Genomic DNA, 24,741 nt, shown 5'->3' on the forward strand with positions numbered 1-24,741 from the left:
TGTATATAGGAAATGATATATGCCAGCTACTCTGATTTTTTCCATTTAGTTTACGAGAATTTCATTATATATGTACTATTATAACTAAAACTATATACATTCCCCATTTTATATCATATATCGTTGTTACTCAAAAGTCAAGACAGATAATTCTTTTTTCTATGAACACTATACTTTTATCATTTTTTGTTTCGTTATTTCCAAGTGCTTTATTTTTCTGAATCACAGCCACGTTCGTCTTAATGATCAGCTATTAAAGGTAACATTGCCCTCAATTATAAAACGGGACCCCCGCTTTTGAGGCAATTAATAGTATTGCTAGGTGTCCAATTTCGACAACTCAACCAATTCTAATCAGATTCAACCCGAAAAATCATTTTAGTTTGGATATAGATTTCTACAAAAACTAATACTGTATATGTTAAATGCCTAATTTTACTAGTAATCTTAATATAAATAGAACAAGAGTCTTGAAATTTAAACAAGCGTCGACGACGTATAACAGAAAAACTCTAATTGTAATCTAATTTGAGAGACAAAATTTCTTTTTTATTTATGAATTCCATTTTCATTTATCTTTCTCTTAACTTCGCTATATTTTTTTCAGAAAGATGCATAACTGACTTCCAATTTATTAGTCCACTTTACATGGTGAACCAAGTAAATATCTATCAGTGATTGATAGGAATCCTCTATAGAAAATTAATTAGATGATAAAAATCCGAATCATTCTTGGTTAAAAAAAATAGATACATATTTTCGTTTTTATATTTTTCCCTTTCTAAGCAATAAATGTTTTATTTTTCTTTCTACCTCCATTTTCAACTTAACGTCTACTATTATGTACTTTATATTATTTCTATAAAAAAACTCTTCCACTGTAAAAAAAAAACTCTTCCATTCCATGTAAAGGTTTTCATATTTAGTATTCAACTGAACAGACTTACAATAATAATCCTCATCAATGCTGGCATAATAAATACGTGATATGGAGGATATTTAAATTATGATGCAATTGGATTCAGCCGACCAAGAAATAAGTTTCTACGATCTATAGTTGTATACAATATCAATGTAATAACATGGACAATCGAATACCACAAGATACCCAACGCATGTATGCACTAATGCACAAATTTACTTATGTAATGTATGCACATAACAGTAGAATTGTTTAAATATGCTATATGATATTGGATGACAAAAATCAAGATACGAGAGATAGTTTATGTTATTTATTTAGAAGTAATAGGAGACTATATGTACTTTATATTAAACTCGAAATCTGAATAATCTGTAACGAAGTGAACTCCAACTTCTACTAGATAATTTGAACTTTTTCACCATTTATCAACTTTCTGCTACATGTTCCGCCGCTTTCAAACTTAAAACGGATGATTCAGAATACAACATGAGCTATTATTTGTTTCACACATCTTCTCAATTGTAGTACAAATTATCTTTTTTTTGAGCAACTGTAGTACAAATTATCCTTAACCAAAAATAAAAAGAAGAGAGAGAGAGAGAGAGAGAGAGAGAGAGAGTTTCTGGCATAATTCTTGTGTATACTGTAGTACACTTTAATTCCATAGGCACATAATTTATGCAATGACATGATGAGCCTTATTGGAAACTGAATAGTAACAAACCCAAAACTAAAAAGCAAAGCCCAAAAATATTTGGTAAGTGGGCTATTTTCACTAAAGTACATGGACCAATTCTTTTCTCCCCAGCTGGCCCAGCACCATATATTTTATTTGTTTTGTAACTTAATCTATGTAACTTTAATTAAAAGTTATAAATACTTATCATTTCTGCTCTCATGAAAAAATACATTTGGTGCTACATTTGAAATTGTTCTCTTAATAAAATTTATGCGCTCCTAAATATGAAAAGGAATTATGCTAGGAATGAAAATAACTTATTTTTAGTCTCATTTTTTTTCTGTTCAACCCTCTTTGTTAATCTCACTCATAATTATAAATTTTTAATTGGGCTCGTATTTTTTTTTTTAACGTCATTTTTAATTGGGCTCGTAATCTTGACATTTGGGATGAACAAAATAGCGCGAGTTTATACTGAATCATACTCGCAGCGCGTGTACTCTCCGTACAAAAATCGTACCCGCCGACTCTGCGAGTCTGTGTGTGCTGGTCACTTCGCTATCATGACGGTTATAACGGAACGATATATACACATAACTGTGTATATATATACACACACAAAGACAAAAGACCTCTCTGCTTCTTCCACTTCGCTCGTCTTCTCCATTTTTTTTCCTTTTCCTGCAGATTCTCTCTCTTCTTCACTTTCTTGGAAAAAGTTGCTCAGTCCTATTTTTTTCTACAGAGAAAGATTTACGAACAACCATGGCGCTCGTGAAATCGGATATGCAGGCGCTAGAAAACCGGCATTCCTCAAGCTTTGCATCGCTTTACGTCGGTGATCTTAGTCCCGATGTGACGGAGGAAGACCTCATCTGCAAGTTCTCTACGACTGTTCCTGCCGTCTCCGTCCATCTTTGCCGCAACTCGGTCACCGGAAAATCTATGTGCTACGCTTACGTCAACTTCGACTCACCTTTCACCGGTAAGAAAATCCCCGTCCTCATTTCTTCTCTCTAATCTTCGATTTTGGTGTCTTGGTTTCATGTTATGGTTTCTGATTTCGGACTCGCTCATGTTCTTGTGTACATACAGTCGTTTCAATTCGTTCGTCTATTTTTCCCCCTTTTTTTTCATGTAATCCCAAATTTCTCGTACGAACCCTAGAAATTTCCCCAAATGTGTATCCGTTTCCATGTTCGTATACTATCTCTTTATGTCTTCGAAATTAATCATCTCTGTGTTGATTAACACCTAGCGATTCTTCGCTTTTCTCCCAGATTATCCGATTTAGGTTTTCTTCAGAATTGTATTCATGTCTTGCGATTGATGAATCACTTTGTTTCATGTTTCTTGCTGCTTCTCTGGATTAGCATCGAATGCTATGGCTCGCTTAAACCACACCGATTTGAAGGGAAAGGCAATGCGGATGATGTGGTCTCAGAGAGATCTTGCATACCGTCGTCGTAGTGGTTTCGGAAACCTCTTTGTTAAGAATCTCAACAGCTCGATCACTAGCATTTGCTTAGAGCGTCTGTTTAGCCCCTATGGAGCGATACTTTCTTGCAAAGTCGCTGAAGAGAATGGCCAGAGTAAAGGTTTTGGGTTTGTTCAGTTTAATACAGAGCAATCTGCTGTAGCTGCTCGTTCTGCCCTCCATGGCTCTATGGTTGATGGCATGAAACTGTAAGTTGTAAAGTGTACATACTTCTTCCTTAAAGCACGGTTTCTTATTAATTGAATGTTTGTTTGTTTACTTGGTGTGTTTCTTTCTTAGGTTTGTAGCCAAGTTCGTCAACAGGAATGAAAGATCAGCTATGTCAGGAAATCAAGAATTCACAAACGTTTATGTGAAGAATCTAATCGAAGATGTCACAGAGGATGTTCTACATGGACTGTTTTCTCAGTACGGGACCGTCTCTAGTGTTGTGGTTATGAGGGATGGTATGGGACGATCTAGAGGTTTCGGATTTGTTGACTTCTGCCATCCAGAAAATGCTAAGAAAGCTGTGGAATCTCTCTGTGGAAAACAACTTGGTAACCCTACGCCTTTGTCTGCACCTAGTACTTATTACATTGTTATTAGACCAGAGTTTCTGACTTTAGAACATACATTGTTATTAGACCAGAGTTTCTGATTTTAGAACATTTCTTTCACGATTAGGATCCAAGAAATTGTTTGTTGGAAGGGCTCTGAGAAAAGCTGAAAGGATGGAGATGCTGAAACAAAAATACAGGGACAACTTTACTGCCAAGTTTAGCCTGTACGTGAAGAACCTGAGTGAATCAGTCGACGAAAAAAAGCTGCGAGAAATATTTGGAAGCTGTGGGAAAGTAGTCTCCGCCAAAGTGATGCGCCATGAAAATGGCAAATGTAAAGGATTCGGCTTCGTGGGTTACTCTAACCTTGAAGAGTCCCAAAAGGCTAAAAGAGAGCTCAATGGTAAACTATAACTAAACTAACATAGTTTATCTTTCCTCTAAACCACTTGTTGACGTCGAAAAGAGGCTGATGATATACTGATTACTACTACTGCTTACAGGGTTTGTAGTTGATGGAAAATCACTTGTTGTTCGAGTTGCTGAACGCAAAGAGGATCGGTTCAAGAGGATGCAGCAGTATCATCAAGTACAACAGCGCCATTACACGCAAGCTCCTCTTGCCCCTTCACCAGCTCATCAGCCAGTCCCTGCACCAGTTCAGCCAATCCCTGCACCAGCTCAGCCAGTCCCTCCATCTATGCCTAGCTCATATGGTTATTTGCAGCCATTCCATATTGGGGCATCTTATTACTATATGGGAACTCAGTTACCACAAATGTTGGGTCAACAGAAAATCGCCACCTATGTAAGCATTTATCTGCATCTTCAAAACAAACACGAAACCATTATTTTGCATTAAGACCTCTCACACTCCCATTTTTAACTCAGGTTCCAGCTGGCCAAGCTCATCTGAAGCAGAGACGATCAGTGCAACTAGTCTACAGAAACCCGGTATGCTCTTTCTCTTCTCATCTTCATTAACAACATATGTGCTGAATCTTTCATATCTCCCGGACTTTTTGTGTTGAATTAGTTCAAAATGTTTGCACAGTTGAAAGTTTATATCTTTAAGTTGATAAATTTCTGCAGGTTTATACCTTTGCCAAGAGTGGTGGTGCTAAACAGAAATTGGTCTTTAAGGAGAAGGGTAACCAAAATTTAAAGGCATCCACTTGCTCCAAAGCGAAGACATCTGCGGAAGAACTTGGAAAAAAATCAGCGGAATTGATGGCGATGTTGTCACCAAATAAGACGGCAGAGAAAAACTGAAGTTGCTTAACATTTGGCTTGAGCTTTCTCACTGCGTAGAACTCTCTCTTCATTAGTTTTTACTCATCACATATAGACATATGGTATAGATCTCTAGAGCTTGGATCTGTAGACATTTAGATCACAAAGCCTTTTAATCGTTTTGTTTTTGTACAAATGAACATGCAGATGGAGGTTGTGTATAGTTTCTGGTATTAGGTGTTCGCAACTTTTGGTTTTCTTAAAGTAGTAATCATAACAATTTCATTTGTAGTAAACGGTGGTGGTTTGATACATATAATTCAAAGCGAAATAAATGTATGACTCAAAGATTTGACAGATACAGCGATTTCCAAAGAGAAAAAGACAAATAATACTTAGAGATCAACCGAGAAGAGAGAAGCCTTGTCCGATTAAAGCAGTGGCAAGAATCTCATTTGCAGCTTCAGAAGGATGAACACTGTCCCAGAACACATACTGAGTAGCATTGGAGCATGTCCCGTACGATTTGGGGTTGCACAAGAGCGAAGTTGTCTCGACTGTTCCTGTTCCACAACATCCTTTTGTTGCTTCCGTGAATCCTGTTGGGAAATAAAGATGAATATGTGTCATGCTGGATTGTCTAAAAGTAGATCAGCAACCAGAAATGTTAGAATAATATGTCAGTCCATTGTTGTGACTTAATTACCAGATTTGGCAGGGGACTGAACAAGATCATAGAGTGGGGTGAATATGTCGAAGACAACAATCTTAAGACCAGAGTATTGCTTCTGAAGCTTTGAAGCAGCTGCGTTAAGCTTCTTGTTGAATTGTTGAGCATCTGTGTTGAGTCTTGAAACACAGCCTTTTTCATGGAAACCGAAAAGGGTTCTTGCAGCTGGAAGACATCCCATTGGAGGAAGAGAAGTCACACCGATCTTCCTTGCTCCAACCGCATACACTTGCTGCAATTAACAGAGAGTCACAATCTCCTCTTTGAAACTGGAAACAGAGCATAACCAAAACGAAAAAGAAACAGAGAAGGAGAAGGAGAATGAAAATAACATGTTACCTTAATAAATGTAGAGAAGTTATCGATAAGCATAGATCCGTACTGATCAGGAGTGTAGGCTTTGTAAAGGAAAGGATTCACATAATAATTTTGAACGAAGTCACTGCTTCCTGCGCTTAAGAGATAGATTGCTCCCTTTATGATCGAATCAGATTTTTTGCTTCCTGCAACTTTTATGAGCTTGCTCTTGTATTCCTTGAAGTACTCAACTTGCTGATACAAAGGGATCGCATGCTGCACAAATAAAGAAGAAAAAAGAAGTCAGAATAGAAAGAAAAAAAAAACAAAGAAAACATATCAAAGAAGAAAGTAACAGTGACTCCTCACATTGAGAAGAGCGGCTTTGTCATCGTAACCTGAAGCTGCAGAAGCGAAATTAGCACCAATGAGAAGATTCTTGCCTGAAGCTTCTGGACTTAGATAAGCTGGTGGGTACTTAGTGAAGCCTAAAGTCTCAGCTGTTATAGAGAGCAAAGAAAAACACACGCACACACTAAAAGAATCAGTTTCAAGCAGCTTCAAAAGATTACTTGGGATAGAAGTAAAAGCTTTTACCGGTAATATCAGTGGCTAATTTGCCGTTGCAGAAACGACCGGTGGGTTTGTGGTTAGCAAAATCACGGCCATAAGGAGGGTAATCAGCTCTGAAAAGGGTCGGAAGATAGTTGTTGTTTCCGACATCGACTACAGAGTCTCCGAATGTCATAATTGCAGGAACAAGAGTCGTTGGAACGTCTTGGGCAAACGAAATTTGGAGAATGGAGAAGGTAGAGACCAAGAGGAGAAGCAAAAACGACGTCGTGTGATGATCCATTTTCTTGGTTTGGTATGTGTGAATGGTGTGTACTTTGATTTATATATATACATAGAGAGAAGAAGCTTACACCAAAGACAAAGAGGTTAGGAGTTAATTTACTTCAATGTTGTGTCAACCCTCTCTCTCTCTCTCTCTTATTCAATATTTTTCCAACTATTTTTGATTCGTGGAAACAATTGAACCAGCCTGTTCTTTCAAATTTAATTTTATAGGTAATTTTAGTATTGAATTTACCTTTAAGTGGCAAAAAAGGTGCACATGGATGCCATAAATAGGATCTGGCCTGTGTTTAAAGTGAGGAAGATGGAGGTTGTGAGAGTGAGTGAGATAATATAAGCTACTGCTAGGCTAATAAATGAGAGTGGTTATACGTCGCTTTGGAATTTAATTAAAATAATTAGTTCATAAATATCAAGAACTAACATCTAGTTATGTAATATTAGGCTGTTCTGTTTTCCTTTTTTTTCTTTCGGCAGAGAAATTTATTGCTGCTATCTGCTTCTAAAAGTCAGCGTTACTGTGTATCTAGTGTATACTTTACGCGGAAGAACTTGAAATAAATAACCTAATACTTTACGCAAATGTTGGACCAATTTAAGAAAACATATGATTTATTTTTCTGCATCGAGATTTTTTGTTTTCGTTTTTGTTTTCCCCATGCGTATGAAAAATGGAAAGTGTTATTTTAATAGATTCTTATAGAAAATTCAAGAATTATAGCATTAGCTAGCTTTAAATAGTTTGCATCTAACTAATCCTTCTACGTTTTTTACGCTTTTATAAACAGTACCAGTAGCAGTAGAGAGTACTTCGAAGTGCCTAATTTAATGAAATAAAGTAATGTCTTATTCATGGTAAAAGTCGAATCGAATCAATCGATAAATGCACTGTTTATTTGTTTTTATCGACTATTTTCTTTATGCCGTTATTAGTGGAAGCCAAATCGCTACGAATAAGATGTAATCTTAAATATAATCAATCTCTAAGGAGAATATTAGCCATATAAGGAAAAAGACATTGAGAAATTTGGACCGTTTATTAACATACATCATATTAAAATCCAATAACTTCTTTATAACGTACATTGATCAGGAACTATTTATTTTTATTTTTTTTTGGTCAATCAGGAACTATTTATTATACTAGTATTTTCTACTACAAAAATCGCCGACGATTCCTCATTTATCTCTCTCTTACTTTGGCCTACGTGCTGTCTCCTTAGGCCCCGCCTGTCTTGCCAACTGTTCGGACAAAATTTAATTTCGTTAAATAAGTTAAACAAATCAAAAATTGATTAATGATACTGATCAGTGATCACATATGTAATTTGTGTGATTCATTAAGCATAATTAATCGTTGGCTTGCCTGGAAATAATGTTCAAGCTTCTTTCTTAACGTTGCGTGCTCTTTCTTCAGTTGCTGGAATGTCCTCAAGCATCTGCACTCGTCGCATGTACGGAATACCGAGGATGTTAATTAGTGCGTGGGGATTTAAAAACAAAGCAAATGTTTCAAGGTTAAGTTGATTTGCTTAAGTAACGCCATATTCTTTTTATTTTAATCTTGATCCCATGAGTTTATCTATTACGTATGAAAAACGAGAAGCACGAAGTATAAGTTGAATGACTAAAGTACCCTTCAGTATTTCCAGCTCTGCAGTATTCCCTAAACATAGTGCATTCGGTTTTCACCTTACTCGCACCAATGCTACAAAAGAGGAAAAAAATGCACATTATGTCATTATAAATTACGTTTAATCAATTCTAGTATTTAATAGCAGTACAAACTAGAATCCGAAAACAAAATTACGTCGAGTCTAGTAAATTAAATTCCGTCATTGAATCATGAATAGGAATGGAATAAATTTTAGTGTGCTTGTATTACTTTTTTTTTTGGTTAAGGGTGCTAGCTACACTCAACATTTCAAGTACTCAATTATTCGCATTTCTATAAGTACAAATTATTAGAGCTCAGGGGGGAAATGACCTCGTGCTGCTACCCTTGAACTGATGCATGTAACTATCCAGCCGATTGAAATCAAATGATCCTCTTTCCCTGCATTGTTAAAGTAATTCTCGTATATCAACAACCCCAAATTCTTGTGCAAAAAATAGAAGAATAAATATGTAAAACTAAAGGTACCCACAAAGCTTGGTCAATGTTATTTATTAAACGAGCTGAATCTTTGAAGTATAATGTTGCAACTTCTTCAACAAAATTAGGGTTTGCATCATCTTGGAGCTCTTCTAGTTCCATGAATTGATCGTCGAGATATCCCTGCATGCATTTTCATTTGAACTTTTAAGTAATTTTCTTTTTCTTAGAAGAAACTCAAAACTAGGACGAATATAAAATACTACAAAAATACAAGTGAGAAAAACCAAAAAAAAACCTGATCAAAGAGGGACTGCTTAATAAGTGCCACTTGCCTCTGCATTTTTGTTTAAATTTTTGAGATACCAATAAGTGAGAAAATCTATCTCTTAATTATTTTTGTTATCTTAGGTAATTCGAATGGCAATGCAATACCCAAACGATGGACAGCCGAGGTATATATATAAGGGAAAATAGAATATAAATTATCAATTTCATATTACATCAAAAAAAGAGAAAGCAGAAAAGAGAAGAGAATATTAATAAAAATGATGGGAACCTGCAACGTAAGGGAACATGAGAATTATATACTACAAAGAAAAATGTGTATTCGTTATTATCAGCTTATTTCCATGACAAATGGATGGATTTCTCGATATAACATATTTAATTATATTTTGAATGGTATCGAAATATCGAATGGTATGTATCGTGATATAATCCCTTAAAAAACAAAATCTCGTGATATAAGTTAATATGTATGTTTAAGTTTAGACTATGAGATTTCAAGATATGAGCGGATTATTTTACCAAAAAAAAGATTGGAGAGGATTACTCAAAGTAGATTGTTACTTAATTATGTGTCAATTAATTATGAAGAAAAAAAAGTACTGAAGATGATCGATCTATTATAATGGCCATTTAAAAAAATAAATAAATTGCTTCTGAATTAATTAAAGGATCTCATGAATGACGAATAAATTAATAACATTATTTAATTATGTACATTATAGAAACAGGTAAATCTCGAACAGAACCTAAACACTGAACGTTGTTACTATACGAAGCACATCTTTGGAAATGGGGGCAAAATATATACTTTTTTATAAAGAATAAAAAAAATATACTTATAAGATGTATTTGGAACAAGAATATTTCTGAAAGTGTAAAAGAAAACTAATAATCTGAAAAAAAGGTATAGACTTCGAGATAAATATATTCTCAACCAATAAATGACCATTTCTGTCTCGATTAATTACTGAATATTTATTTAATACATGTGTTCACCAAGTTTTGTTTACTATCATCGTTCTCTTATTTTTGTTTGTGGTTGTGATTTCTGTACTCAAAACATTCAAACTATGTATATATAATTATACCACTTTTTATTGTATAGAAACTTCTTGTACTAAACATCAAATAAATAAAAAACAAACAAAAAAACTAAACCAAGTTGAGGGTATCATCAGAAGTTTCTATTTGATATATTTTCCCTTCGATCGCTGCAAAACAAACACTGGAAGTTTGTTAAAAAAATTGAAGTTGTGTGCAAGTAAGAGGGTGTCTTGTTCCGAGGAAAAACTAGTGCTTGTGCGGATGCGTGCGGTTCATACTTCTATATACTTTGTTTTTTTTTTATAATAGTTGATAAAGTTTGAAGTTGATGGAGGATATGAGATACGAGACCAAAAAAAAGAAGAGAGAATAAGATACATATGGCCAACAAAAAATACACTAATAATAAACCATAAATTTCTGTTATTGGAAATAAGGCACTAGTATCTACAAAGGAAAAAACTGAACCAAAAGCAGAGCACATAACGAGTGTGATCTAAATGATTGACACAAAGACACATAAGATCTTTTTTATCATTACAGCATAATTTGTTCCTTCTCTCTCTGTCTCTGTCTCTTTCTCTCTCAGACAAGCATCGTGAGATCGAATTACAGAAGAGAGAGAGATTGATTATATACAAAATTTACAACTTTATTTATTCCTCCGTCCACCAAACCAATTTCACATCAAGACTTGTCTACTACATATTTTTGGGTGTAAGTGGGTTTAGAATATCAGTTTGATTATTGCTTGCTGTCTCATCTCGATTATTCTCCTTAATTCCGACCTTCCTTGTAACATGAATAGCAATACATTATACCAACATTTTTAAGAAAAACTCATGCAAAAATTGTAAGGTTTAACATCATGAAAACACAAGTGATTAAATCTAACAAATCTTTGTTAATTTATACTAAATGTTAATACTCTCTTTGTTAATTTATATTAAATGTTAATACTCTACATTTTATCTACTTTAAAGATAAAGTTATAATATAAACAGATCGATTTTATGATATTTCTGTGTATTTTTAAATATGTGTTAAATATTTTTTTTTTCACGAGATGTTCTAGCATTGCTTCATAAAAGCAGCGTGGCTACTAATATCACTGTATCGGCAACTTGTTTAACAAGATTTTAGTCAATTATCGAGATTAAAATTTAAGTATCTAACAAGGTAAATTTCTACAGTATCATTTTAATCTTCTTAAGATATTATTTATTATTATATTTTGTATATTTCTAAGCTTTAAGGCTCTCTAACTGTAAGTATCACGAGCTCATTATTCATCATCTGTGTACCAATGAATAATCAACTCGCTGGAGGATAATATTTAGAAATTTAATTTCCATATATTATTAGAAAATTACTAAACTATAGTCTATAGGCCAGGTTAACAATATAACTTAGACCCATATTCAAGAAAAAATCAGTCTTGTGATGCTTTAGAAGGCTAGCTTGTTCCACTATTTGTTCCATATGATTGAAAGATTAATAGATTTTTTATTAATTGATTTAATAAACGATAGATATTCTTCGGAATGTTGTCATGAGATTTTTTTGTTGGATCTACATGATGCGAATTTTTGCTACTAAAGTCATTTCAAGTAGCTATTAGCACCTAATTTGAACTACGTATTTTAATTTGTAAAGGGCACAATGTTGACTGGTTCGTGATTGAAGATGACTAGTGAAAAAAAATAGAATGTCGACACGGAAACAGAATTTTCTTTAATTGTGCTGATCACTCTATTAAAATTTCCTTCTCAACAATGTAAATTCAAAATTTTCACAATATTTGAAAGCCTTACCTTCAATCATCTATCATTCCCTTAGATAAAGTATATGCTAAACATGTATCCTCTATCATTTTCATGAATAATTACACCTTGATATTATGAACATGATTCCCCCCCCCCCCCAAACCGAAAAAGCTATAATCCCATGAAATGATTAAAAACCAAATAATTCGACCGATAATGACTAATCATAATCGTAAAAGTAAAATAGAAAAATAGAGCCGAGTTTACGTTAAATCATAGGGGACCGCCTTCCGACATAACATGTTAATATCAAAATTTCATTTACTCATCCCAACTAAATTTTGAGTAGCTGTCGTACGTGGTTGAAGGTCGCCACTGTTTGTTAAAGATGAGGCTGCACAACCAGGAAAACGAGTTTCATATGCTAAACAGAAAATATAGCTTCGTTTGTCATTTGTGAACTGGTTTGACATATGCAATTTATTAATTAGGATTTAAGTAGAGATCGAACTATACTATATAAAAGTGTAAATAGACAAATAGTATAGACTTAAAATAAATTCCAAAGCAAATTTTGTTTATATACTAATGTATCGTGTAAATTTATGATCCATTTTCTGAGAAACTTATGACTGTCCATATCATATGATTTTTTTTTTTCATATGTCATAGTTTGTAAATTAAGAAAGAACACATAATTCTTATTAAAGGGACAAGTACGTATCATTCATAATTGCATCTACTTTTGGTTCCAAATACGTAATTAAACAAAATTAAAAGTACCTTCATAGAGATGAAGAACTAATAAATGCATCGAATTATTGTTCTTAATAAGATTGTTGCTGTCGCTTAGTGTGGTTTGATGATTTGGGTTTACTGATTGCTTGAGAATATTTACCTCGTGCATGGTTTGTTGAATGTTGAAGCGCATAGACATATGGGTTTACATAGTATATGAGCATTTATCAGAGGGTTTGACGCAGATCGAAAGATTTAGTGATGAATCCTTCTAAAAACACGATTTTGGCATTGTTATAAAATTCTTTGGGCACTTTAAGTATCAACTGAGATTTTAGAACTCTAGGTAGAATATCATAGATAGCTGTCACAGTGGGTAGCCAACACATTAGATTAGATGTATAAGCTACTTATTAATACTGGAGACCACCATTCCCTTTAATCATCCCTAGAGACCACCATTCTCATTCGGTCATTCCACAAGATACTCTCTAGTACGTACCGTGTGTAGTAGTCTCTAGACATAAGTTATTGAGAACATAAACTAGAAGAACAAAAACATCTGGATATAAATTCCGTACTGGTCGTTCAAGAAGCGAAAGAGACGGTACATTGAAGCACAAGAAAGGAACATAGCTAAAAGTGATCAACATTTAGAGAAATGTACACACAATTTTACTATTTAGAGAGTGGCTTGTTTGGAATATCTTTTAGGAATTTGTGGGGGGCAAAGTTGCAATCATTTACAAAATTCGACTTTAGGGTCCTTTTTCTTTGAAATTATTCCCAACGCAGCATTGATTCTTCTCTCTGTCCTCATTGCTGATTTGATTTGGGCTTTGCCATTGCTGAAAGCAGCTTCACACCAAAGAACAAATACTCTCTTCTTTTCTTTTTTTTTGGCTTATATCCAATTTAATGTTCGAGTCGAACATTTAACAGTAGAAATGGTTGAACGGTGGCCATAAATATTTGATTTGTAAATTGTAACATATCTTATTGTCTAATCTCTAAATAGTGAAAAATATGATGTGACAGTAAATGAAGGGTAATATACTAATATTGTATGCCGTGACATGTAAAATGATGCTTAGAAATGTATGAGGCGATTAGGAATAAGTTACTCTTGTAACATGGAAACTCAGAAAATGGTATATATCTTAACATTTACACCCAAAAAAAAGTATGACGTAATGCTTAGAAACGTTTTTGACTGTTTGGTAAGTCTGTCGTTACAGTTTGCTCTGTTTTTTTTCTCTTTTTTGCAAGTATTTTTTTTTCTCGGCAGACTCAGATATTATTTTTATCCAGGTCATGAAACCAGAGCTAATATTAAAATTTGAAAGGCTAAAAATAAAAAAATATTTGTTATGCACTATTTTTAAGAATGAAATTTTGATTATTCATCATATTTTATTTAACCATGGTACCAAACTATTGAAATCATTTATGAAAGTAGATATATAGGTTTATTCATATCATAGTTAGTATGGCTTAGGTTTATACGTGTTATAGATATACTGTATATGTGTATACATGACAACAATTTTTTTTTAAAAAATGATAGTAAAAATGATCATAAAACATAGGAGTATATTTTTTTAAAAAAAATTATTACTCATCGGTTTCACAAATAATATCATTTTAAATAGAAAATTGAATTAATGTTGTCAATGATAAGGGCTAAACGTTTTTAGGAGAGTCAATAGTAAAAATTTTTGACCAAATCAGCCACAAACTACTAGTGAAACAATTACAGTTTTCCAAATTCAACCGGTATAATCCCTTCATCTCGTGAGTCTGCCACTGTCTCTAATGGTTTATGCCTTGGTTTGTTTCGTCTAAAACCAGGAACATGCTCTGGTTTAATCTGGTCAGGGCCTTCCTTCTTCATTCTTGAACCACCAACAAGATTTTTTCAGATTGCCTGAATTGCGCTGTTGCCTTTACTCAAATCTGAACCATTAACCGAGCCATTAGTGTGAAACGCCGATGGCCTTGAGGGCTCCCCTATTAGATTCAGAGATAGTGGAGATGGAGAAGGAGAAGCTTCGGTTTCATGTCTTGTCGCCATTCCTATGCGAAGCTGAGACATGCCGACCAGCTCGTCCATGTTTACACGTTCTTTAGCAAATTCAGGTTTTGGTTTTAGGACCTGATGTTTCTGAGAAGAAGCCTCAGCTTCTAAAGAATGTTCTGTTGCGTGAAGTGAAGTGGAAGTCGCAGGGAGCCAGAACGTGTAAGTGACTGGAAAACAAGGAGGAAAAAAGCCTCCCTGGACTAGCATTGATGGTTCTACGGCTTCTTCTGGTTTCTCCTGTGGTGTCGCCGTGGCTATGACCGCTTCAGGTTCTGTAGTATTGTTAAGTGAAAGCTCTAGTGAAGGAAGGTGGGTTTTGTTTTCCGGTTCCTTGCTTGGAGGGGACTGGTTTATGGTTTGGTCTTCCTGTGTTGGCGATGACTCGGTTACCTAAAGAAGGCAAAACAGAGGAGATATTTCAATATAAGCGTCTTCCATATAATAAACTCAAATCATGAAGAGATGAAGCTAACCATTTCATCTGTAACCATGTCGAAGAGGCTAGAACGTCTTTTCCTGCGGCTAGAACAAGTATGGCGAATGAAATACTTTTGAGCATGACTTGCCACTTGCGTGGGAGTTCTTGAAGTTACATAATTTCTTGAAATCCCGCGCCAATCTCCTTTCCCGAGTTTCTGAAGACCGACTAAGAATAGCCTGTGTTCCTCCTCGGTCCAAGGAACACCTGTAAGCCCAAAATTTACATGTAAAACCATATCAGAATGTAAGAACACTAAACCCTTTCAACTTCAAACACATATAACCATAGACTTTGATCCACAAAAGAGATAATGTCGAAACAACGATTCCCCATCTTGACAGACAAATAAAAGAATCAAACACTGTAAAGATTGTTGTCCTGCAATAAGCTTCATCTGGTTTATTCCCAACAGTTTCACAAACCGGTAAGACCCAATCGATTTCTCTAATAACCGATAGCAAATTCAACAGCATAAAGTCTCCCACAAACATGGAAAAAAAAATCATCTCTTGCATCACCAAGGATTGAAACAGGTAACACTAGACCTATAGAACAGTTTCAATTGCAAAGTTCAAAACTTTAGCTAACGATTTGCAACCACGAACCCAGATTTCACAAAAAAACAGATACTTTATAGATTAAATGTGAAACCCAATAAACGAAGGATGATTATTTCACCTCTCTTCCTCTCCCCTCGACGGTGAATGGAGCCAGAACCATGAGCTAGATCATCGGATAAATACCCTTCGTTATGTTGGTTAGAGTACCGAGCGTGATCCGATAACGGCGAATCGTTGTGATGATTCGGCGTCGCTAGAGGAGACGACGGAGATAAACGGTGGTGCGCAGCCGCTGCTGCGACGGCCAATGCCGAGAGGTTGCCCATACTCGCACTCTTCTTTATAATCGAACCATCCGTTAACCGCACGCCGAACAGCTTCACGGCGGAGGAGGAAGATCCTCCTCCTGCACCACCTCCGTTTCCACCGCACGTGCCACCCCCACGCGTAGGACACGTGCGAGAATTGTGCCCATTGTTGCTACAATGCGAACACCGACGAGTCATCCGCAAAAGACACAAACAAACAAAAAAAAGCGAAACACTTTTCGTAATAAATGCTCTGTAAAACAGGTTTTGCGTATACACAAATTCGAGGAAAATTAGAAAGAGATAATAGAAGAGAGATGTGTAATTACAACCATGGAAAAACAAACAAGAAAAAAAGATGACGACTTGGTTTTGATTTCTTATGGAAAGAAGAAGGAAGGGTAATTTGGGTATTTTGAGATGTGAAAGACGAGAGAGGATTGTGGTGGATCGTACGTTGAATTCGTGTTAAAAGTTACTAATTATAAGCTTTCCCTTTATTTTATCTTATCTTACCTGGAAATTTTCGTTCATGATAACAAACAAATTTTTTTAAATCCTCTCCATCTCTCTCGTTGTTTAGGATATTTTTTTTTATATAGAAAAATTGTTACCGACAAATTCAGTTCTGATAACCAAGATAATCAAATAATTGTTTTAAGATGTTGAGGATAATATTATATAATCTAAATCTGTCATGAAAGGTAATAAATTATACATTTTCTTGTAATCCACTTGTGAGGCGATCTATCCACATATAAGAAGAAACACGTTTTCAATATGAGATGGATCAAGTGGTCTAGATTTAAAGGGAATGGATGTTATCATAATGATGATTAAAGCACATTTAGTTCTTTGGTTGACACAAAATGTGATTGAGATTTGGACGATCATAAATAATAAATTATTATCCTTGTCATAATATCCTTTCTTTTTCTCCCATCATTTTCATAATCAATCTTTAACAATCCATAAAAAATAAAATTATACAAACGCATTTGACTATCAACCCATCTATCTTTGTTGGAAATTTAACATTTTGATGCCGAAGGCAAACATGAAAGCGAAAAAGACAGTGAAGCCCACTAACACAGCAGCAATTGAGCCCATAAAATTCGGGTCGTACCCGTAATGGTTCTCAATGTACCACTTTATCGTCGGATCTTTCATCATACCCGGAACCTTAATCGTATCCTCTACGTCACCGTACTGTGAAACAATCAATCCATACACAGTCCAAGCTACTGGACAGATCCAGTAGTACCATATCCACCATTTCGGAATTCTCTGCGGAAAAGTTAAACAACTTACAATAGAATCAAAAGAAGAAAAAAAACCCTATAGGGTTTAAGCTTTCTTGCGAGAAAAGTAACCAAAACTAACCGGTCTAGGGATGAGAAAACCGGAGAAGAGGTTGAAAAGTCCGTAGAAAGCTCCAGCGAAAACAGCTGCGACTTGCTGGTTAGGGGTGATGGAGACAGCCATCATCCCGTAGTATGTGAAGTAGAGAAAGGAGAAGAATGATACGAAATAAAACCAAAAGAATTTGACCAATGTCCATTCAAAACACAACATTGCGTATATAATCAGCGTATAATACGTAGTTTGGATCAGCACGTACGGTATTTCGCATACCACCTGAATCCAACGAAGAAAATTTAGTTAATTTACTAGCATTATAAGATTTCTTGTTCACCAAGTAAGTATGCTCGGTTCTAGGTTAATCTCACCTGCGCTAGGGCATAGGGTAAAGCAGAGTACATTTCAGCAGCTCTTTCTCGATAGAACACAGTTCGTTCCACGGCTACGATCGGTTGGACAGATGTGGAATTGTTTATGCCCACGAATAAAACCGCAGCGTACATTGCTCCAATAACCTTTGTAAGATCATTTGCACTGCCCCTGTCCGTACAATAAATGATATAGGGTTTACGTAAGTATGAAGTAACTCATATACGAGCTTTTTACAGGCCTTAAGGTCCTTGAACAAACCTTTTTGTGCCAACTTTCCAGAAAATTGATCCAACCATGAGAGCTGCAACCAATGTAAAGAAAAATCTGGCTAGATTGTAGTCTGGGGTTCTCCAGTAAGTTATCCACTGTTTCCATAGACAAGATTTGAATTGTCCTAACAATGATTGTGAGAACTGCGTAGAGAAATATAAATCTTTTGCATCTTGTGGCGGTGTGCTTAGCTCCTTTACAAGTTTCTTGTTTTGTCTACACCAAGATCAGTTCTAGTAATTTAGTCGTAAACTCTTGTGAATTGATTAGACTTTTTGTGTCTTATGTTTAACTTACTGGTATAAGGATGATGTTTTGTAATGCTCAGCAAAATCTATCTTAAGCTTGGCTTCTGCAGCCATTGAGCTCACTTCTAGCATCCATGTCGCCGGATTATACTTCTCTTTTATTTCCCGAACTCCAGGAATTGCCTGTAGTTTTTCACAAACGAGTAGTGATCAGGAATTTTCAATGTGAGATTATTCCTATCAAAATTTAGAATCTAACCTGGAAATATTCGATAATCTTGTGGGAGTTTCGGCCAACAGGACCAGCGTAAATCACTTGTCCTCCTCTCTTCATAAGCAGAAGTTCATCAAAAGATTCAAAGATATCAATGCTAGGCTGGTGGATTGTGCAGACAACAGTTCTTCCTGTGTCAACTGTGTTCCTCACTGTCCTCATAACAATGGCTGCAGCCCTCGCGTCAAGCCCTGAAGTCGGCTCATCCATGAAGATTATAGATGGATTCGCCACTAATTCCACTGCGATTGTAAGTCTCTTCCTCTGTTCTGTTGATAATCCTGTGATCCCTGGAAGCCCCACTATAGCGTCTTTTAGACTCTTTAGCTCTACTAACTCCATCACTTGGTCCACAAATCTCTACAAAAGTTAGGTGCATGCGTGAGTCATCAATGGCTGAGATTTTGATCTAAAATAATGGTGTGAAATTGCGAGAAGAAGCAATACCATTTTCTCATCTTTGGTGACTTCTTTTGGGAGACGAAGGAAAGCAGAGTAGATGAGAGACTCGCTGACAGTGACTTGTGGCGAATGGATATCGTTTTGTTCACAGTAACCAGAGATTCTTGCAAAAGTATCTTGTCTTTTAGGAAAACCAGAGATCCTGATGTCTCCTTCGATGTATCCACCTGTCTTTCTACCAGCCAAAACATCCATTAAAGTGGTTTTACCAGCTCCACTTACTCCCATCAGAGCTGTTAATACACCTGGCCTAAACACTCCTGTCACTTCCCTCAGCAGCTGAAGCTTATCCTGCGCAACTTCTTGTTCCTTCATTTCCTGTTTGTTGTTTTAAGGTTAAATAAACAATATATATTGTTTCAGTTTCAATACATTTAATGGAACAAGGGTTTTGGTTTTGGTGTTACCTTAGGCATATCGACGTAGTAGTTGACGTTGTCAAATGACATTGTGTAAGGAGTAAAAGGTAGAACCATTCCTCTTTTCACGTAAGTGCTTCTACTCTCTGAGCCATTCTCGGCTCTGTTTTCCTCAGCATTCTCTTTAGAAACGATGGCTTGCGGCTTCTCAAGTGCTGGGATATCAAGAAAACGTGATGAAGAAGGAACAAAAAGAAAAATCAAGGTTCATTTGTTTCCATATAAAAACCAATTGGCTCTGAGTATATTTTTCTCTGTGTATTACGTTTGTCTCAAGTTATCGTAGAAATCAGATTCTAATAGAAACAAAAACAATCAATATAGGTGAACCTTACGGTTTAAGAATGCAAGAGCAAAGGTGACAAGGACGTTAAAGAGAATCGTAAACCCGAGAATGGCTCCTACCCCGATCCAGTACCAGCTTGGATCCGTGAATACATCGAAAATCCCAAGAACAGCCAATCCCAACCTCGTGGAATTATCAGAAGACTGCAATGCAAGTAAAAGAGAGTTGATTAATCAATAATTGGATTTAAGAAAGTGAGAAAAAAAGGAAGAAGTTAATGACATTTTAGTAACTATAGTGGAAATGTTGGTTGCAGTTGTTTACCGGTTGATCCATCCATCTAGGAGCAAGCATTTCGTTGACAGTTAAAGCATCATAAGTGTAAGCCATTGGTGAAACCCAGTAAGCCCATTTCCACCATATCGGAATCTCACCTATTAACATATATCATCAAGATTCAAGACCAAGTAGTTTAAATTGTCGTCAAAACATGTAGAATTCTTAAAATCAGCTTGATAATGTTTTTTGATGTATAAGTTGTATATATATAACCTCTAGGAACAATGAATCCTCCAAGCAAGAAGAGGAGGAGAATAACTAGAGATCCTCCGGTATTAGCAAGAATCATCGATCTACAAGTTCCCGCAATGAATCGAAAAATACTACCAGCCATTTGCTGTGTCAGAAATATCACCAATAAATGCTTCAAGAACCTGCCATAAACAAAAGATTTTGTTTTTTTTAGATTTAGTTTTTCATAATTAGGAAACTTGGATCCATTGAACACTAATATTTTCAAGATATGTAAACTGCATTGATTAATGAACTAGAACTCGAAGTCAAGTCTCTATAGATGTTTTGCATCTCAAATCACCACCAGTTGAGTGAGCTAACATCACTAGAGAAAAATGTAACAAGTTAAAAAAATTCTGCTTCAAGAATCATAATCACCTGGTGGGTTCGGGAGCAAATCCGATCAAGTTATACGTAATGCTGACCCAAACAACGGATTCGAAGAGGGAGATAGGAATGCTTAAGAGAAATGTTGGAAGAGTAAAGGTCCAAGGAGGGTGAAACAAAAGGTCTCGTTGCTTGTAGAACACGGGAAGTCTTTGAATCATCAAAGAAAGCTCCGCAAATCCATTGAACATGTTAGCGATCATGGAGAACATCAGTGCACCAATGTAGACGGCTCCGTCATTCTCGTCCTTTGTATCCATCTCCGTCCTCAGGTACACGGTCGATGCGATCAAGGCCATTATAATGATCTGAACGGTCTTGAAAACGTAGAAGAAAGCGTTGCGTCTTATGAGAAGCACTTCTCTGTCCCAACAGATCTTGAAGAGCTGAGATTTGGGAACAGAGTGTTTGTTGATGACGAGAGCAGCTGGATGTGATTTGAATCTGTCGTAAGGGACAGATAGATCGTTTTCAAGATTGGCTCCGACATGGAAGGTTCTAAATCGTTTGGAGAATTCGGAGACGGGAATGTATGTGTATGGTTTTGTCGTGTCTGCCCAATATTGCTCTTGGTCTTTCCTTGAAGTTACCTGTTCACCAAGGCAAGTGACTAAGTGAGTCAGATTGATATTCTTTTATAATAATAAAAAAAAAACAAAATAAGGGTCAATTCTGTAAGACCTCTTGCAAGAAATCGGCGGTGCCTTTGCGATCGGGACACTTGAAACCGCAAGATTCAAAGAAAGAAAGAACATGGTGACGTGGACCTTGGTACACGACTTGGCCTTCGGACAATAGAATGATGTCGTCGAATAACTCGAAGGTTTCGGGAGCTGGTTGTAACAAGGACATTAGAACCGTTGCGTCTGTGAACCGAACAATTTCTTGAAGGCATTTCACTATTTGGTACGTTGTTGAACTGTCTAGACCTGTCGATATCTCGTCCATGAACAATGTCTTTGTTGGTCCCACTATCATTTCTCCTGTTTTTTTTTTTTTTTTTGGGATTAAGAAAACTAGGTTATAATCGTGTGCGTCGTGACTCATGGAGTTATCATGGATCGAAGAAGGTGAAAAAAGGGGAAAGTAGACCTGTTGTGACTCTTTTCTTTTGACCACCAGAAATTCCTCTTGTCATTTCGTCTCCGACCACCGTATCTTTGCACATGTCAAGCCCTAGTATCTGAAAATAATTCAATATTTACCAGAAATTGTCAAACAAAATAGACTTAAATTGTCTATTTCTGGAATTATTGGGGGTTATTTGGTGAAACCTGATTAAAACTTTGACTTTTAGGTAAAAAGTAGAAAGAAGTAGGTAAATGTAGGGTCCACTACTTGCGTGAGTTAGTATTTGAGATGAAGAATACTTTTAATCTGTTATGTACTAGTCATTAATTATTTTTTGTTAACTGATTGTATTATATCTCCCTACTTGTTAGTGAATCATAATAAATTTAAATATTGGCACTCGGCTAGGGAAAGACACCTGTTAAAGCCTTCAACCCAAATTTCCTAATTTTTTTTCTTTTTGTTAAAAACTTACAAAAATATAAAAACTAAAACACCAAAATCCTACCACTAATTATACCTTAACTAAGTGATTAGATTTTAACCTTACACTCTATATCATTAGAGATCTATTAAATCTTTATACTATATTCGACAAAATCGCGCTATATGTTAAAGTGAGATCATTACTTTGAGAGTGTAGTCTGTGATGAGACTGCTCTTGACATTCCCAGCTGCGATGGACTTCATAAAGAGATCCACCTCCGGTTCGGGCAAGATCCCTGCTTCCTTCTCTCTCCTCACCAACTCGCTTAACAAATCTAAAACATTTGAATTTTCTTAATTTAATTAGCTAAATTCGATTATAAATGGATGACAACAAAAAAAAAAACAGTAACAAAAACAAAACTAGTGGGAAAAAAGTGATAATTACCGTATCTAGTGCCAATGCCTTGGCACCTAGCAGAGAAATCAAGTGTCTCTTGGACAGTCATGACTCCAATATGAACATCGTTTTGGCTTATGTATGCTGATGTTTTCTGTGACACAATTTCATCTAATCCATGCCCATTGTATGTTACTCTCCCTGTCACCTGTCCATTTCATTAATCAGCTTAATTAGAAAATCATATTACTCTTCTTCCTATAATTTGTAGATAATCATGTGTTGTTTCACCTTTAAGCTTGGGTCCAATTTTCCAGCTAAAGCCAACAAAAGAGTTGTTTTCCCTGATGATGGTGGACCTAATAAAAGTGTCATCCTGCAACCCACCAAAACCATACATCATATGAAAATAATTAAAATCGATATAAAGCAGGAATAGTAAATCTCAAGTTAATTTACCGTGAGGGTTTAATGATACCAGAGGCGTCTCTAAGGATAGTGAGTTTAGTGGTTTTAGCAAAGTTGAAACCAAATAAACGAAGGCCTCTCTCTGCAATGTTTAAGGCAACGTTAGGTAATGTGGGAAGAGCTCTTTTTCCGATGTGACAATCCGCCTCTATCGTCAATTTCTCGAATCTCACTTCCACGGTCGGTAGCTTTATCCCCACCCTGTCATAATTTTGTATATATGTTAGAAATCTCACAATCTTTAATAAAGAGACTCCAACTAGAATTTGAATTAAACTCGGGTGTTGTTAAATATAATGAAAATATAATAAAACAGGATAATTTGTAGATTTTATATCAATGACATACTTTAAGTTGAAATTTTTTTTAAAAAAAATGAACGACCCAATATATACTGTATACAAAATTTTGTTTTCAATCAGAATCGTAACACTTTGCAAATAGATCGGTTGCATGTCTGAAACAATTAGTCCTGCCAAAATCTAGATTAATAAATACCTATCGATTCGTTTCCTCAATTTTTTCAAAAACTTCTCGTTATCTTCCTCTGTGACTTTGAAGATAGAATCAATGAACTTCTGGCGATCATCGACGCCGAGCTTGGTGACGTCGACGAGATCATGAGGTTGGATGATAGTCGTACGAAGACGAGTGAAGGTTGGAAGTTTCTCGAGAGCAGCCCATTTAAGAGCTTCCTCGTCATGATCATCGACCGAACCGCTTCTCCTTGAGAAATTATTACTACTGCTCGTTAACAATTCTCCTAAGCTCTTGCTTAGGCTTCTTGATAACGTCTCCATATTATTATTTGTTTTTTTTTTGTTGGGGGGATTTGGGGAAGAAGAAGAAGAAGGGTTTATTAATGCAAAGTTGATTTGGTGGCCAAAATGTTTCGGGAAACAAAAAGAAAGCTTGGGGAATCTCAGCGGGTTTAGTGGGTGAAAGAGCAAGGAGATGTCTACTCTTCTTTATTAAAAAAAAAAAAATTAAAGTAGGAAATCTAAAGAATTAGGAAAAAGGTTAAAAGGTTATTAAGTGAATAACAAACTTTTTCTATTTAAAATCCAAAAATTGAAGAATTTTTTTTGCTCTACAAAACTTTGATTTATTGGTAAAAATCCAAAAGTAATTACATAAGACAAAAATCTATTTTTGAGCATACACGCTAGATATCAAAAAAGTTCACCCTGATCTTAAAGAAGCATCAGATTCGAAACACGACCTACCTACATTGTACTTACTCACATTTTAGTGGTCTAAAGAGAGCAGATAATTGGTCAAAATTACCAACACGTCTTCTTAAGCCCTCAAAAACCGACACGTGAATTAACAGAGCAAGAGATGTCATCTACATAAACTTTAAACTTTAATTAAGTACTACGGAGTATTTTTTTTTACCCCAATTTATTTCACTAAAGCTTTAAATTTAAGGGTGTAAAAATTTATGATGATATTTTGTTTTTACAATAGTGAAATAGTTCGAAATATACATACATATAGTTTAGATTTCATCCTTGGTGCCCGGTTTATGTATACCAGCTGATTCGATGACCAGCTGGTTCATTGCTGGGTGTATAAATATGATATCTAATGAAAGA

At 35.6% G+C, this 24,741-nt stretch overlaps 5 protein-coding genes across 5 annotated transcripts; 1 reads left to right on the forward strand and 4 right to left on the reverse strand.

Moving 5' to 3' along the window:
• Positions 1-2,369: 2,369 nt before the first annotated feature.
• LOC18024366 (polyadenylate-binding protein 6) lies at positions 2,370-4,988 on the forward strand. The gene is made up of 7 exons (XM_006406776.2): positions 2,370-2,589; positions 2,978-3,290; positions 3,382-3,641; positions 3,769-4,047; positions 4,148-4,452; positions 4,536-4,598; positions 4,737-4,988. The coding sequence occupies exons 1-7, from the start codon at positions 2,370-2,372 to the stop codon at positions 4,914-4,916; spliced, it is 1,620 nt and encodes a 539-aa protein (XP_006406839.1). The 3' UTR covers positions 4,917-4,988.
• Positions 4,989-5,125: 137 nt separating this feature from the next.
• On the reverse strand, positions 5,126-6,799 carry LOC18024367 (GDSL esterase/lipase APG). Its single transcript, XM_006406777.2, has 5 exons — positions 6,502-6,799; positions 6,274-6,404; positions 5,947-6,180; positions 5,584-5,839; positions 5,126-5,476 (listed from the first exon to the last, which is right to left on the reverse strand). The coding sequence occupies exons 1-5, from the start codon at positions 6,758-6,760 to the stop codon at positions 5,280-5,282; spliced, it is 1,077 nt and encodes a 358-aa protein (XP_006406840.1). The 5' UTR covers positions 6,761-6,799; the 3' UTR covers positions 5,126-5,279.
• Positions 6,800-7,798: 999 nt separating this feature from the next.
• Positions 7,799-9,290, reverse strand: LOC18024368 (histidine-containing phosphotransfer protein 4). The gene is made up of 6 exons (XM_006406778.2): positions 9,156-9,290; positions 8,910-9,040; positions 8,750-8,818; positions 8,399-8,470; positions 8,129-8,201; positions 7,799-8,004 (listed from the first exon to the last, which is right to left on the reverse strand). The coding sequence occupies exons 1-6, from the start codon at positions 9,198-9,200 to the stop codon at positions 7,957-7,959; spliced, it is 438 nt and encodes a 145-aa protein (XP_006406841.1). The 5' UTR covers positions 9,201-9,290; the 3' UTR covers positions 7,799-7,956.
• Positions 9,291-14,321: 5,031 nt separating this feature from the next.
• On the reverse strand, positions 14,322-16,501 carry LOC18024369 (transcription factor MYBS3). Its single transcript, XM_006406779.2, has 3 exons — positions 15,936-16,501; positions 15,250-15,461; positions 14,322-15,166 (listed from the first exon to the last, which is right to left on the reverse strand). The coding sequence occupies exons 1-3, from the start codon at positions 16,321-16,323 to the stop codon at positions 14,615-14,617; spliced, it is 1,152 nt and encodes a 383-aa protein (XP_006406842.1). The 5' UTR covers positions 16,324-16,501; the 3' UTR covers positions 14,322-14,614.
• A 566-nt stretch (positions 16,502-17,067) lies between these two features.
• On the reverse strand, positions 17,068-24,026 carry LOC18024370 (ABC transporter G family member 29). The gene is made up of 19 exons (XM_006406780.2): positions 23,642-24,026; positions 23,135-23,344; positions 22,967-23,051; positions 22,724-22,883; positions 22,480-22,610; positions 21,871-21,961; positions 21,460-21,761; positions 20,770-21,368; positions 20,371-20,531; positions 20,143-20,252; positions 19,868-20,021; positions 19,521-19,687; positions 19,099-19,431; positions 18,637-19,011; positions 18,427-18,560; positions 18,118-18,345; positions 17,856-18,027; positions 17,509-17,763; positions 17,068-17,412 (listed from the first exon to the last, which is right to left on the reverse strand). The coding sequence occupies exons 1-19, from the start codon at positions 23,941-23,943 to the stop codon at positions 17,140-17,142; spliced, it is 4,242 nt and encodes a 1,413-aa protein (XP_006406843.1). The 5' UTR covers positions 23,944-24,026; the 3' UTR covers positions 17,068-17,139.
• Positions 24,027-24,741: the final 715 nt, after the last annotated feature.

The sequence above is a fragment of the Eutrema salsugineum genome, unplaced genomic scaffold, assembly GCF_000478725.1.
Source record: "Eutrema salsugineum unplaced genomic scaffold, Eutsalg1_0 scaffold_13, whole genome shotgun sequence".
Lineage (NCBI taxonomy): Eukaryota > Viridiplantae > Streptophyta > Magnoliopsida > Brassicales > Brassicaceae > Eutrema > Eutrema salsugineum.

What these genes read in the sequence shown, in the direction of transcription:
- LOC18024366 (XM_006406776.2), top strand. Translation starts at nt 2,370, where the DNA reads ATGGCGCTCGTGAAATCGGATATGCAGGCGCTAGAAAACCGGCATTCC. An exon ending in ATGGTTGATGGCATGAAACT is followed by an intron (nt 3,291 to 3,381) that starts GTAAGTTGTAAA and finishes TTTCTTTCTTAG; the next exon opens with GTTTGTAGCCAAGTTCGTCA. An exon ending in AACAGAAAATCGCCACCTAT is followed by an intron (nt 4,453 to 4,535) that starts GTAAGCATTTAT and finishes TTTTTAACTCAG; the next exon opens with GTTCCAGCTGGCCAAGCTCA.
- LOC18024367 (XM_006406777.2), bottom strand. Translation starts at nt 6,760, where the DNA reads ATGGATCATCACACGACGTCGTTTTTGCTTCTCCTCTTGGTCTCTACC. An exon ending in ACTTCTCTACATTTATTAAG is followed by an intron (nt 5,840 to 5,946) that starts GTAACATGTTAT and finishes TGTTAATTGCAG; the next exon opens with CAAGTGTATGCGGTTGGAGC. An exon ending in TCAGTCCCCTGCCAAATCTG is followed by an intron (nt 5,477 to 5,583) that starts GTAATTAAGTCA and finishes ATTTCCCAACAG; the next exon opens with GATTCACGGAAGCAACAAAA.
- LOC18024368 (XM_006406778.2), bottom strand. Translation starts at nt 9,200, where the DNA reads ATGCAGAGGCAAGTGGCACTTATTAAGCAGTCCCTCTTTGATCAG. An exon ending in AGCAGTCCCTCTTTGATCAG is followed by an intron (nt 9,041 to 9,155) that starts GTTTTTTTTTGG and finishes AAATGCATGCAG; the next exon opens with GGATATCTCGACGATCAATT. An exon ending in AGAGCTGGAAATACTGAAGG is followed by an intron (nt 8,202 to 8,398) that starts GTACTTTAGTCA and finishes CGACGAGTGCAG; the next exon opens with ATGCTTGAGGACATTCCAGC.
- LOC18024369 (XM_006406779.2), bottom strand. Translation starts at nt 16,323, where the DNA reads ATGACTCGTCGGTGTTCGCATTGTAGCAACAATGGGCACAATTCTCGC. An exon ending in TCGAGGGGAGAGGAAGAGAG is followed by an intron (nt 15,462 to 15,935) that starts GTGAAATAATCA and finishes TTGGGCTTACAG; the next exon opens with GTGTTCCTTGGACCGAGGAG. An exon ending in ACATGGTTACAGATGAAATG is followed by an intron (nt 15,167 to 15,249) that starts GTTAGCTTCATC and finishes TGCCTTCTTTAG; the next exon opens with GTAACCGAGTCATCGCCAAC.
- LOC18024370 (XM_006406780.2), bottom strand. Translation starts at nt 23,943, where the DNA reads ATGGAGACGTTATCAAGAAGCCTAAGCAAGAGCTTAGGAGAATTGTTA. An exon ending in AGGCATTGGCACTAGATACG is followed by an intron (nt 22,611 to 22,723) that starts GTAATTATCACT and finishes CAAATGTTTTAG; the next exon opens with ATTTGTTAAGCGAGTTGGTG. An exon ending in TTTGCTCCCGAACCCACCAG is followed by an intron (nt 20,532 to 20,769) that starts GTGATTATGATT and finishes TGTTTATGGCAG; the next exon opens with GTTCTTGAAGCATTTATTGG.